Here is a 15,022-nt window from a genome sequence, read left to right on the forward strand (position 1 = left end):
TAAAAATACGTCATAAGAGTGAGGACGTAATATAGAGAAAGAAAGAAATATTATGGCGCATATAAGTTTGCCTTCGCACTAAAAATCATTCAGACATTTAACACTCTCATGGTCGGACAGCTCTAGTATTGTTCCAGCTAAACCCAGATGAACTGTTTAAACTAAGAATGAGTTATAAAAACCTGAAAATATTAAAGACGGTACGCTTATTATGATGCATATTAGACCACAATTGATTCTTAGGCACGCATTCTTCTCGGGTAGGGAAGCTCCCAAACACCTATCCCAAAGTGAATTATTTTACATATAACACTTTGCTCTCCTCATCCGTGTTATTGAAGTCATTCAAATATCACAATATTATTCTTAAATAACGCACAAAATTGAATTAATCAGTCGTATCCAAAAACAAATCGCTAAGGAAAAGGCGCTACTGAGCCTCCTTAAGTAACAAGAATACGTGCCTCAATACCCTAAGCCGAAGGCCGTCGTCATAATTTTATTTAAGCCTATTTCCTGATGATTTTATTCGAATGATGGGTGATTTTTCAAACTGGAAAGGACAAATAGGTTTATCAATAACCCATCACTACCATGAGAGACCCTCCTAATCACATAGGAGAGAATATAAACTAAAAATTATATCCTCGGAGTAAATGGAATGGTAAGCTATATAGATTATACAGTATGTGTAGTACTTTGGCACCAACAATCCCAAAGGTAAGTTTTTTTTTTTTTTTTTTTTTTTTATGGAAGGAGAAGGAACCAAAGGCCAGAAACCAGGGACAGACAATAAAGTTATTGGTTAATTTAAGCGGCAATGCTTTTCAGTAAGCCCTTTCACTGCAGAAACCTAATTGATGCGCAAAGTGACAGTTTGAATGATAAAATTGTCCTCGTGTTGACGGGTCTCATGGGACACTCTCTAACCTCCCTCGGTTAATCTCACCACAGTATCTCTCTCTCTCTCTCTCTCTCTCTCTCTCTCTCTCTCTCTCTCAGTAATTTATCTCCTATCACCTCCAGTCCTGTGTTCACGTGGGTGTGGTGTGGGCGGGAGCTGCGTGGGCGTGGAGTTATGCCGGTGTGGGCGTGGCTACTCCGGGCCATCCTGCACCGTACCCGTGTGTGACCCTCCATGCAGCAACGGCGGCACCTGCACCAGTCCCGGCGTCTGCACCTGCCCAGAGGGTTACTCTGGTCACTGGTGTACGGTCAAGTAAGTTAATTCCTTCATTCACTTTTTATCTTAACATACGATCTTCATACTGCGTTATAGTATGTCCTGTTTATGTGCACTCATTTCCCTCTCTCTGGAAGCTACCCTCTCCCTCCTCATTTACTATAATGTATAGATTTATTATGATGATGATGGTGATCGATATTACTAATTCAACTATGTATTTACCATAGTTACGTATATATGCATTCTTTTTACTATTTCTGCATCCTACCTACCGCCTGTACTATTACCGTAGTGGGAGATCAAAGTTTGGGTTATGATGATGATGATGATATCAAATTAGCAAGGTCCCTGTTACTTGCATAATCAGATATATCATTCTTTTTCGTACCTACGTTTTGCTATTTCTGGATTCTCTACCCACCCTGTATATTATTATCTGGAAATAGAAGTAGGCTTACGGTAATTAACTATAACGCATATTCTGCCAGGCCTGTGCATTCCTCATTCAGATATAATTTACCATGCAGGACGTATTTTCTCACTGCCTTCCTAGTTTATCGACGCCCCCGTTCTCTCCATACAGCATTGTTATCAGATTGTATGACCCTGTTTTTACGATTCTGTTTTCATTGTGTGAGACCCTGTTTTCTTTCGATGCTTCCCTGTTTCCTATATATATACTGTACGGCCCTGTTGTTGGTGTCTTTTTTTTCACCATTTCGTTGTGTTCTTTATTTTCACCATTTCGTTGTGTTCTTTATTTGTGACCCTGTTTTCTCTCGTACAGTTTTCTTTCTGTGCGACCATGTTTTCTTCACATTCACTCTTGTTTTCCGTCTATGAGGTAATGTCTTGTTTTCCTTTACCCTGTTTTGTCTCTATACAACCCTGTTTTCTTTTAATAAGAACAATTTTTTTTCTCTGTATACGACCGTTTTCTCGTATACGACCGTGTTTTCTTGTATATGACTGTTTTCTTCGTGCGCGACTCTGCTTCCCCCGTATACGACCCTGTTTTTTCTGTATACGATGCTGTTTTTTCCCTATACGACTCTCTTTTCTTTTTAACGCTACACTTCCCTCCATACGTCCTTGTTTTCTCCGTATTCGACCCTATTTTCTCTATACGATCTCTATTTTCTCTGTATACGACTCTATTTACTCTCCATCCGATCCTGTTTTGTTTCTATACCCGCCTGCATTCTCTGTATACGACCATAATTCTCTGCATACTGCCCTGTTATAATCCTGTAATCGGGATAACTTTTGTATTGCATTCCTCCTAACTTAAGATGATTTAATTCAGCAAAGAGTTGATATAGAAACCTGAGTGTTAATACTTGACCCTTATCTCTGTCAAGATCGGAACAACTCTAGTAATCTATTCTTACTAGCGTCATACTAACGTCAGATGATTTTACCCAGCTGAGGAGGTCGTAATGCCTAGGGGGAGGGGGTGCAAAATACTTATTCCTTGAATTCTAACTTGGCCTAAATTTGTCATCGTTCCATCTTGAATGCTGTGGTGTAACAGTAGCTTGGCACTTGGGTATATGCTAATCACGAAGAAGTGCTGTGGGAAAGATTTAAAGCTTAAGGACTACCGGTATTTTATTCTTCCGCTAAGCGACGCGAAATAAGCTGCAAAAGGTAAAACAAAAACAAAAAAATCTAGGCCAAGTTAAGGTGAAAGGATTATAATGCCATTAATCCATCATTAATAGCCTAGTTTCAGACGATTTTATTCAGATGACATTAATAACAGGAGACTTGAGTTGTTCATACTGATACCCTTAACCCTCTCACTATTGAGTTAAGTTTACTATTTTATCTCTTCTCTCTCAAGATGATTTTATGTAACCAAGACCCGCATTCTCGTCGGGTAAGGAAGCTCCCTAACACCTTTTCCTAAGCGATTTACTTTTCTTATTTCACTTTACCATCGTATTCTTCTATAAAAATCCTTCAAACATCGCCATGCTCTGCATAAATAACGCAGAATAGGTTTTAACCAGCCGTATCCAGAAATAAGTCACTAAAGAAGAGGTGGAAGGGAGTCTTCTTGGTCGACGAGAATACTAGCCTAAGAGTGGGTCAGAGGAGCCTGATTGTTACCCATTAACCCTCTCACTGTCGCGTAAACTCTAGCACTCTATTTGGGCTGACACCAGACTATTCTATTCATCTGAGTGAGTCACTGGACCTTGAGTACGAAAAGCTCTACACAACGAGAAGAGTGGCAAGTCAGTTTGTTGAACCTACTGACGAGAATCACACACAAAATGCCAACCAACTTCCTGCCGCAACCAGTTTTTGTTTATTAATTAATTTCTCTCTCATTAGGAAGGACGAAGAAAGCACATAAATTTTCCATATCTAGTGTTCTGTCTGTAAATACAAATATCAGTTACGAGGCAAAAATTTTCGTGATCTCATTTATTTTTATTTATTTATTTTTTATTTATTTATTTTTTTAGGGAGATGCAATTTTCCATACGACTTCTTCTCTCAACAAGTGGAAATCAGAATCACGAAAGCCTGTTAATCGTAAGAAAATTTATAAATCTGGACTCAAAAGCCCTAATATTAACCTTCTGAATCAGGGTGACAATTATATTTAGTTTGGAAAAGGCCTTTCGTAGCAAAAGGGTTTATTGAGGCTGTGCCAAATCCTTGTAGTTCAAGAGGTGTATAGTAAGCTGAATAAAATTTTCATGAAAGAGAGAGAGAGAGAGAGAGAGAGAGAGAATAAACCGAATAACATGTCCTCGGGCTGAACGGATTAAACCTTTGGCGTCGAACCACCTACTTTTGCATTTAATTCCTGACGCCAGACGATTCTACTCTGCTCATGAAGTGCTGGAGAGGGATGTCTTCACGTGGTGTTACCGATCTAAGCAGGCTGCCGTGCTGACTGATAATACGAGGTTGCTCGACTCCCTCTGTATCTCCTGAAAGGAGAATGGTGGACTGCAGGAGTGGGGTAAAGTCAGCCTGTAGTTCACTAGGTCCATATTCTGATAAAACTAGGGCTACAACAACAACTACCACTACTATTAATCTCCAGAGAAAGGTAGAGCAACAGAAACGTAAAAAATAGCAATAATTATAGTAGCAGTAGTAGTAGTAGTACTAATAATAATAGCGGTAGCAGTAATGTAGTAGTAGTAGTAGTAAAATACTACTACTACTAATATTACTACTACTACTACTACTACTAATAATAATAATAATAATAATAACAATGACAATAATATTATATATCGCCAATAACGACATTATTCAATCCCAAATTACGTCGTGGAATTCACCAAAGCTGGTTCGGGTTTGTGTGTGTGGGTACAATTTATTAGGAGAAAAAAAATGCCAAGAGGAGTCTACGAGGGTGATATCTGTCCCTTATGTTAGGAGAGGTCTGACCCTAATCTGCAAACAAAGGCCTTTTCAGTAGAGAGAGAGAGAGAGAGAGAGAGAGAGAGAGAGAGAGAGAGAGTGAGACTACGTTTCTGAGTTCAACCCATTTATTTTATTTATTTTTTTTAGTTTAATATTTACCCTCCCCAAACAGTTTAGCAAACATTAAGGTAGATTCTGAACTGGAGGAGGTAGAGATAGCCTCCCCCATCAAAACTGGAGGTCCTTCCTAAGTTAAATACAACCATCTGGAGGCACAAAAAATAGAAAAGAAAGTAAGTGACAGGACAGGAGACATTACTGAAGGTGGTTTCCAGTATCTCTTAACGTTACGAGAGGTGTGACCCCCAATCTCCATACAGCGGTCTAGTTGATGGTTAGAATGAAGGAGAAAAAGTCGCTGTGGTATTGAACAGCGTAACCACTTCACTGTGAAAATGCGGTACTTGGCTTAATCCCTTCGATGTAAATACCTCCTCTTTATTTATTTTTTATTTTTTATTTTCAGGTTTAACGCTGATAATCCCTCCGTAATCTAGTCGAAGTCTCCATATCAGTTATGGTGGGGTATGGTAGAAATTTTAGCTTTCTTTCCTCCCCCCCCCCTCTCTCTCTCTCTCTCTCTCTCTCTCTCTCTCTCTCTCTCTCTCTCTCTCTTCCTTCTTTACATACTTCACATTCACCCATCATTCTGAAATTTTGCATGTAGGTAGTGGATGCCAAGACAATCACACGGCTGTTAAATGGTAGCGGGTTAGATTCTCTTAGCTGAGTGCCTTGTGAACAGCCCCGATTCGCCTTCAGGACGGACGACTTTACCTCGTACCTTATTCTTCCACATACCATAAATTTTAGTCGGTTTAGAAAAGTGACGCAATAGTGGAGGTTGTAATTAATACCGATACGTGTTATCTAACCCCTCCAAGAGAGAGAGAGAGAGAGAGAGAGAGAGAGTAAAGTAAAATCGCCCGGAGAGAGCAAACATGTTATAATAACGTCACCGTGTTATATATATATATATATATATATATATATATATATATATATATATATATATATATATATAAATATATATATATATATATATATATATATATATATATATATATATATATATATATATATTGTTACGGAACAGAGAAAGATAATGTACACTTTAAGTGAGAATACTAAAAATCACTACTGTCCCGTAAAGTTCCAGGTTCAAAACAAAAGAGTTAGGTAAAATTATAAGTTAAAGTTTAATGCTCAAACTAACAACAAAACATTCAGGACTCATAAGGATAATGTAATTGCAAAAAACAGGTTAAATATATGGTTAACTGCAATAGTCTCTATTAACACAAAATTAGCAAGAGTAAATTTATCTAAGTCAGCCCTGATGAAATGAGAAAGCAGGATAATACTCAGTGAATGCAAGATATATTATTACAGATACAAAATAATATTAATGATAACTGACAATAAGAACCTTACATGAATTACAAAAACCTTACTAGGCCTAAGAATTAACCTTATGCTACACAGTACAAGAAAAAATGCAACAACAGTTATACTCAAATTACACACAGCTGCTAGATGGTTGAGACTTCCTGAGCACTCACAATAATAACAACTGTACAGGGGAGGACAGAGATGTGAACAAAATGAGGAGTAGATCTAAGTGGCAATTAATGTAGAGACTGAGCTCATTATATAGGGGCCGGCAGAGCTTGATACAACTTGTAAGAAGGACGCGCAAATGAAGCCATGGGGACAAAGAGTTGACAATCCCGCTCTGAACAACAGAAAGAACGACTTACTCTACTATAACGGTAGAAGGGGGGGAGTGAGGTAGAACACGCTCGTGATCAAACATGCAGCATGCTGTACGTTAGAATTACACAAAGGATGATGAAATCATAGGCTATGTAACAATATATATATATATATATTATGCGACGAAGAAGGAACCAAAGGCTACGAGCCCGCAAAACAGTTCCTTCTAAGAAAAAAAACAAAAACCAAAGAGAGCCAAATTCAAGATCTGTTCATTTTGAGATGCCTGGACACACTGCGTTTGAAAGACTGGGGATCATATGAATAGGAAATACAGACAGAGGGAGACATTTCCAGAGTTGACCAGTTGCATAAATGAAGGATTGGGAGTAACGGTTAACTCAGAGTTGACCTGTTGCATAAATGAAGGGTTGGGAGTAACGGTTAACTCATGCATTAGAGAGTTGGACAGAAAAAGGATGAGAGTTTATTGCTAGACGGGTGCTACGCACCCGTCGTAAAGGTGGAGGGATGCAAGCAGACAGTTCAGAGGAACAATGACCATGGAAGTAGCGATAGAAAAGAGATAAAGAGGCAACAGTGCGGCGAAGAGACAGAGGCTGAAGGGAGCCAGTAAGAAGAGCAGAGTTGATGAGACAAAATGCCTTTGACTCCACCCTATTAAGAAGAGCTGTATGTGGGGAGCCTCCCCACACATGAGAGTTGTACTCCATGCAGGGGCGAATAAATCCCGTGTATAAAGTCAACAACTGTGCAGGGGTAAAGAAGGTACGGAGTCGGCTTAGCACACCTAATCTCTTGGAAGCAGATTATACCAGAGATGTAATATGATCTTTCCAAGATAAATCCCGAGTAAATGAAACCCCAAGCATGTTCAAGGATGATGCTGGATTGAGCTAGATATTATTAAATTTTAATGTGTACTCCTGTGGAAGATTTTGTCGGGTTGATAGGTGTAAAAACTGAGTCTTAGATGTATTAAAAACAACAAGATTATTTTTACCCCAGTCAGAGATACGAGCCAGGTCAGACATTAGGAGTGCCATAGCCTCATCCCTTGATTGTTGAAGTAAATGCTGGGATGGACGTTGCGGGAACCGAATGGAAAGGTGAAGGATGGAATCATCAGCATACGAGTGGATAGGGTTAGATGTAGCCTTCCTAAAGTGACATATTGTCTACTTCATTTTTGCTAAAAACTAGCGAAGTTAATTTGCTATGTTTACAGGAAGTCAGGGAAAAGAATGTGAAGAAAAAATGTGTCTATCTCGTTTTTTCCTGCCGTTCATAATGTGAATTACGATAGGGAATTGACTATAAGCTTCATTGTGAAATCTGTCTGGCTCGGATCACTTTGTCCATGGTCTTCCTTTCTTCTTGCTATGTACTGTATATATAAATATAAACAGTAGACCTCCTAGATGTCCCTTAAGATCCTTGCGAACACGAACGTGTAAAGCAGAGGTGCTCGCCCAGGTCAGGCATGTGCAATCTGGCCGCTGCATTACACACTCGCAACCACTTCATTAGGAAGAAGCCTTTTATATAAGATGTTCCAGCACCTGACATAATTATTTCAGGCTGTTTAAGGACCTATCATGGGTAAAGAGAATAAGTCAGTAACGCTTTCGTTCGTTCGTTTAAAGATTCTCCCCTCCCATACAGGAGACCGGGAATATTAGCCCGCTACAGAAGTTAATTATGTGCAGTTACTGATGTAAGGGCGATAATGTCTCCGTCACAAGATTGTGTGTTGCTCTATAGTGGTTAATTAAGTAATTTTACTCAAAATTATCCCCAGAATCACCTTCTAAATATTGTACATCCAGTCCAGGGACGCCTTGTGAATTATTTGGTTACCGGGAGACAATTTTAAAGAGACTACCTGCCTGTACAGTCGATCAAAAAATCACTCAACAAGTGGTGCGATATATTCGAAATGATCACTGGAGCTTGTGATGTTTCTAGAAGATTAATTTATTATCAACTAGGGTTGCCATGCGTCCGTATTTTCCAGGACATGTCCTCCGTTAAAGTCTCGAAATCTTCATCTGGAAGGAATTTTTAAAATTCTTCAGAAGTCCGGAATTTCAGTTTCCATCATTTTCCCCAGAGAAAGACAATAATGAAACTTTATGGCAAGCCTAAGACTAAGGTAATTTCAACTTGGAAAAGAAACATTTAATTAAAAATTTGTGACGAATGGGCCAAAATTGCCAAATACTCTAGACATATCCTACAGTAGACCCCGTACTGTAGACATACTGTAAACATTTTCTACTGTAGACATTTTCTGCATTCATGGTGTCTATAATTATTAATGTTATGCAAACATGCAAAATTAATTGCCACGGTAGCTTCAAGGTTACATAGCGCCAAAATGTGTCGGACGGGGGCAGGATATCTTCAGGAATGACCTCATATATATATATTTTTTTTTTTTTTAATGTTCGGACATGGCAACCTTATCAGCAAATGAATGTGAATATCGTATCAATACGGACTGGAAATGTTTCAAGCAGACCATATATATTAAACCCTATGAAAGAGGCTCTTATACACACACACACACACACACACACACACACACACACACACACACACACACACACACACACAGCATTTATTATATATAATATGTATTGTATATATCATATATACCGTATTATAAATGTAATATCTGTCTATCTATCTGTGTATCTATCTATCATTGTTTCTCATATTTGTCTATCTATCTATCATTCTGTCTCATATCTGTCTGTCTGTCTGTCTGTCTGTCTGTCTGTCTCTCTCTCTCTCTCTCTCTCTCTCTCTCTCTCTCTCTCTCTCTCTCTCTCTCTCTCTCTCTATTGAGTGTGGTAGAGAAGGTATATGGAAGAATTATTACAGAGAAAGTAAGAGAGATATCAGAAGTCCTGGTGAGTGATGAACAGGGTGGCATTAGGAGTGGCAGAGGATGTGTGGATCAAGTATTTGCAGTGAGACAGATAGCAGAGAAGGCTTGCGAGAAGGACCATAAGGTGTTTATGGCATTCATGGATCCGGAAAAAGCATACGACAAAGTAGACAGAGAGGGATTGTGGAAAGTTTTAGCATGTATGGTGTAGATGGTAAGCTGCTAGGTGTTGTCAAGAGTTTTTATGATGGTAGCGAAGCATGTGTAAGGTATAATGGGTATCTAAGTGAATGGTTCACGATCGGTGTGGGCGTGCGACAAGGTTGTGTGATGTCCCCATGGTTGTTGTATATGGCTGGGGTGATGAGAGAAAAACACGAGTAATGGAGAGAAGGATGGCTTTGGTAATGAATGGTGATAGATGGAATATCTCAAATTTGTTGTATGCTGATGATGCAGTACTGCTTGCAAATACCGGACAACATCTTGATAGGCTAGTGCAGAGTTTTGCTGATGTCTGTGAGCGTCGTGCCTTGAGAGTAAATGTAGAGATGAGTAAAGTGATGTTATTGAGAGAGAAGGTGACTCCCAATGTAATGTCACAGAGAATGGAGAGAGACTAGAATTGGTGAGAGAGTTCAAATACTTGGGTACACTGATAAAAAAGAGAGGAAAATGTGCAAAAGAAGTTGAAAGTAGAGTGACACAAGGAAGAAAAGTAGCTGGTGCAATGAAGGCCTTGATAAGAAACAAGAGGCTTGAGTGTTGCAGCTGCACGAGGCTTACATGAGGGAGTGAGAGTGCCAACTTTAACGTATGGGTGTGAGACTATGGTGTGGCATGAAAATGAAAAGTCAAGAGTATGAGCAGTGGAGATGGGACTGCCGAGGAATGTATGTGGAGTACAGAGGGTGGATAGGATACGAAATAATGTGATTCGTGAAAGGTATGAAATAAGGAAGTTGGTGGACACCAGAATCGAAGTGTCCTGAGATGTTATGGTCATGTGGAAAGAATGGATAACAATAGAGTGGTGAAAAAGGTACATCTGAGCGAATTTGAAGGAGGGAGGAGGCGAGGTAGGCCAAGGAGAAGGTGGGGAGATATGATGGATGAGTGTTTGGGGAAGAGAGGTTTGGAAGTCGGTGAGGCTAGGGAACTAACAAGAGATCGAGCTGGCTGAATGAATATTGTGAGAAGAAGTGCATGATCAGGGATTTTGGCACCCCTTAAGAGCATGGCAGCGTCCGGATTGACTCAGTCGGATACGTTTGTGTGAAGCTGCAGAATGTGGTGAATGTTTTTGGAGTATCCTGTAGAGCCAGGATTCCGGGGGCTTGAATGATGAGTGAATGGAAGTGTGGCCTATTTGGATTGGGCAAGTTTGTGCTGTCTGGACATTGTTACTCCTCACCCTGCCCTTGGGTGGGAAAGGAGATCCGGATGATGATCACGATGATGATGATATATATATATATATATATATATATATATATATATATATATATATATATATATATATATATATATATATCAACAGACGAGTGTGTTACTTGTAAAGAAATGCTGTGGAAAGGATACTGAGCCATAACATCGTATTTCTCTGTGGCTGAGTTGCGTGAAATAGGCTACAAATGAAAGAAATCTCCATTAAGTTATCGCATATAATTGGATCGAAACTTATGTCCTCAACTGTTCAAATTATATTCTTTCGTGTGTGTGTGTGTGTGTGTGTGTGTGTGTGTGTGTGTGTGTGTGTGTGTGTGTGTGTGTGTGTGCGCGCGTCCCTAACGATTACTCAGCTTCAATGGTCTGGTACGCGTGCTCTTTGGTTCTGTAACCTAGAATCATTTCCACATCATTTTTTATCCTCTCCTATTTTTTAGGCTTTCCTCATTATTGTAAAAGATAAATATTAACGTCGGAAAATTACACGTTTCTCAAAGCTTAATTTTGTTACGGTGAAAAAAGTCTGAAATTGATCATGATGACGATTATGACGATGATGATGATGTAGGTGACGATTTTTTCATCCCGTGATATCCGCATATAACACTTCCCCTCATGGGCCTTTGACTTGCTCTTTAATAAATACAATCGCCTGACACCAGCTGGAATGAAATATTAGAGCTGTTTAGACCACGGGTGGGTTAATGGTGACATGATCAACACTCTCTGGCTCCAGTACTACCTAACAGATGAATAAAATTATCTGGTTTGCTGGAAAAAGTAGAGTTGTCTCGACCATGAGAGGATTAGATCAGCGTGTCATTTTACCACACCCGGAGTTATTTTTGTCTATCTCCATCACTTTTTCTCTGCCTGTCTTGTGTACTTGTTTACCTGTCTGTCTTTTAGCTAAATCATCAGTAATATCCGACGCCACATACACAAGAGGACTCCTCAGTATTAACCTATACACTGTCCACTTCAACATAGCCTAGGGTTGCCATCTTTTCAGCTAGAGTATCGAGCTGTAATGAAGGGACTGTTGCCGGAGTATGGTGCTGTGTACGAACAGTTGTTAGGAATGGGATGTAGAGCCGAAGTATTGAGTTATTCTGGAAGTCAGCTACGGGAAATAGATCGCAACTAGTCATGCTTTCCGCCAAGTTATATGAGACGAACAGTAATAAATTTTCACAGTACATTAGCAGTATCTACAGTATACTGTAGTTTCCCTCTTTATCTCTCCTTTTCCTTACCTTTGTTCTTGGTCTTCTTCACATTCTTCCAGTTACCCAGCCCTGATATATGCACTTTGTCAGATTCTCTTTCTCTATTCTCTCCATATGGACGGGCCACCATATAAGTATACGTCTTAAACACCCCTTTTTCTTACAGTCTTCTTCCGTACCTCTCCACTCTTCTCTTGGTCTTTCTCATTCTTCTGCCAACCAGTCTGCTTTCACACACCCTTTTTGCCAGCCTCTCATTTTCCATCCGCTCCATATGATCGAAGCACCTCAAAATACTTCATTACATAATTCCTTATATCATCCACCCCGCTTCTTAACACTTTGCTGCCTTATCTTTCTCTGGATCTAATTATTTTTCCAGCCGCTTCACTTTCATATACTCCCTTCGCCAGTCGTTCTCAGTTCGTTCCATATGGTCGAACGTCCTCAGAGTACGTAATTTTCTCAATTTTTTCTTATACTCCTCCTTGTAATAACCAAGGCGCTCTCATAAATTCTTCTACCTTATCTCTTGATTTCTCGCCGGCTCTTTCATCCAGCCACCCAACCCATAATCATGCATTCGATTTCTTAGTCTCTTGCTACCTCTCCTTCCATCTGCGTGGACCACCTAAATTATTCTCTCTCTCTCTCTCTCTCTCTCTCCCTCTCTACTGTAGATATATATATATATATATATATATATATATATATATATATATATAATTAAACATCCTACTTTCATGTTCGCCAATATTATCTCTTGATCTTTGACCTCCTTTTCTAAACACCACTCTTTCATCCACGCGGAGTCTGGGTCTCCGTTCTCACCCTTTGAACGAACAAAGTCAGAATGTTTTTCTTTTTCCTACCCTTCCTTATGTAACTACCATCCTCTACGACTTTGATTAAATGTATGTTCTCAAATTGCATACCTTACTTCACCCCAGGACACCTGTTCTTGCTGTCCACCAAACCTGAGTGTAATAGGAGAGGAAAGTATGCATTCTCTTCCACTGCATTAATTTCACACACTGGACACGTCCCTTGCTTTCTCCCTTGACGTACCCTATAAATGGATATCTATGGGCTAAGAAACATATTAGTTAAGTGTCTCTCATCTTAGGAATACTAGCTAACCAGATGAGGTGAAATCTTTGGCGAATAATTTTTTGTCTCCAACTCAACCCCTATATCCCTCTTGTCTCTCGTTTGCATAGCTCTCAATCTTGTCTTTATTGCTTATTGGCCAATCTGTCCAGGTCTGGCATTCAAATTTTACATTTGCAAATTTTCTTCTGCCGTCCTTATGTGGGGAGAGGATTCAGGATGATGATGATGATTATGATGATGATAATAACAACAATAATGATTTATTTCCTTTTTATTGTTTTTTCGCTGTCACCTTCACATGTCTTTTTCCGTATCGTCATTATTATTTCATCCTCTGTTTTTCCTTTGCATGACCTTCGTAAATAATATTACATCAATACAATCCAACATCTTTCAGGATTATTCCTTTTCTTTCTTCAAAAAATTTAGCTTGTTAATCTGTCTACCAGACTTCATCTGTCTTTTTCCTCTTTTGCATACCTATCGGGCTTGAGATCTTATTGCCCTCTCCATCAGTTTCCCGTCAAATGAGAAAAAATTGATTATTTTAGTACTGCACCACCAAGCCCCAGTCCCTTGTTTATCATTTTCTTATCTTGCATTTTACCTTTACATCGCCAATATCAGAATTTTTCACTTACAATCTCCCTTTCCCCCTTCCCTTCCCTCCAGTTCCCTGTTGCACATTTCTCGATATTACAAAATTACGATTCTGTTGTACGAAGGGACCTGATTTCTTTCCGCGGGTGAAGCAGGGGACAGTTGGATGATATTATATCTATGAAGCAAACTATACTGATCTTTCAAAAGACTCACCGACATGTCTTAAAAGCAAACCATCTTATACCAGTACAGTAATCTTGAATGAGACAGGCCAACACTGTTTTCATTCTGAAGAGTGGGTAATAGTGCCCAATAGGTGACATGCAGGACTGCTACGCCTCAAGGACCGTACTCAGATCATTATATAGAGTTGGATACATTTTTAAAAATCAGAATCTTTCAGCAAAAAATATTCGTTTGCTTCTGCTCTCCCGTACACCAGGTTCCTATTTCATGATAACACTAACCATTTCAAGTTCTCCCCTTTCATGGCTTGCAGTGTTTTCCTATAATATTATCTTGTTCCTTGTCTTCACACACACACACACACACACCCTCCTAATCTTTCGTCCACTGCTCCTTCTCACGCACCATCCACACACCCTCCTAATCTTTCGTCCACTGCTCCTTCTCACGCACCATCTCTCTCTCTCTCTCTCTCTCTCTCTCTCTCCAGAAAGCTAAAGTGTACATCACATGTGACCAAACAGGCGGCGCATAGACGAATCAAGAGGAAGGTGGTGCTACAGACAATCCAGACCCACTGTGACGATCCCACGCTGTCTCACTCTCCCACTTACTTTCTTTTTCCGCCACAGGAAGTGTAAATACGTGCCGAAGCAGGTGGCGTACACACGAAGCTACAAGAAGGTGGTGCCACAGACGGTGCGAACCCACTGCGGGGCCTGGGGGTGGAAGACCTGCACCTCCGTCAGACAAGTTCATCAGACAGTTACGCAGAAGTTCTATCGCACCGTCTACACCTGCGAACCCACCGCCTAAATTACCGTCTAGGATTTTTTTTTTTTTCTTCCAGTAGATGCCATACGTACTTTTCCCTCCAAAAGTTCTGTTCCTCCTCTGTGCCTTCTGTAACTCATTATTTTAACTAGCGTAAATAAAACTAACATTTCGTTAAAGCGAACAAACAGACTAACCAAACGGACTGTAATGACAACATGCAGCATTATTCAAACAAATAATTTTGCGAGTTACTGACGAACAAGAGGAAGAAGTGAAGTTTTGGAGGCAATATTACATATATAAAAACTGTATGAATCTAAATACTTAAGTTAGTGTAAAAATAAAATGTAGATTAGTACCCCTTTCCTTCATCACATGATCACGCACAAG

General features: G+C 39.7%; 1 protein-coding gene across 1 annotated transcript in view; it reads left to right on the plus strand.

Moving 5' to 3' along the window:
* Positions 1-14,671, plus strand: part of LOC145414551 (uncharacterized) — a 244,392-nt gene extending 229,721 nt beyond the window's left edge. Inside the window, exons 16-17 of the mRNA XM_080284071.1 lie at positions 1,027-1,219; positions 14,488-14,671. Of these exons, the coding sequence (XP_080140197.1) occupies positions 1,027-1,219; positions 14,488-14,671 (377 nt within the window). The remainder of the gene's footprint in view (positions 1-1,026; positions 1,220-14,487) is intronic.
* The last annotated feature ends 351 nt before the right edge of the window (positions 14,672-15,022 follow it).

Source organism: Coenobita brevimanus, chromosome 100 (genome assembly GCF_032717465.1).
Source record: "Coenobita brevimanus isolate Jiangsu-jjx chromosome 100, ASM3271746v2, whole genome shotgun sequence".
Classification (NCBI taxonomy): domain Eukaryota; kingdom Metazoa; phylum Arthropoda; class Malacostraca; order Decapoda; family Coenobitidae; genus Coenobita; species Coenobita brevimanus.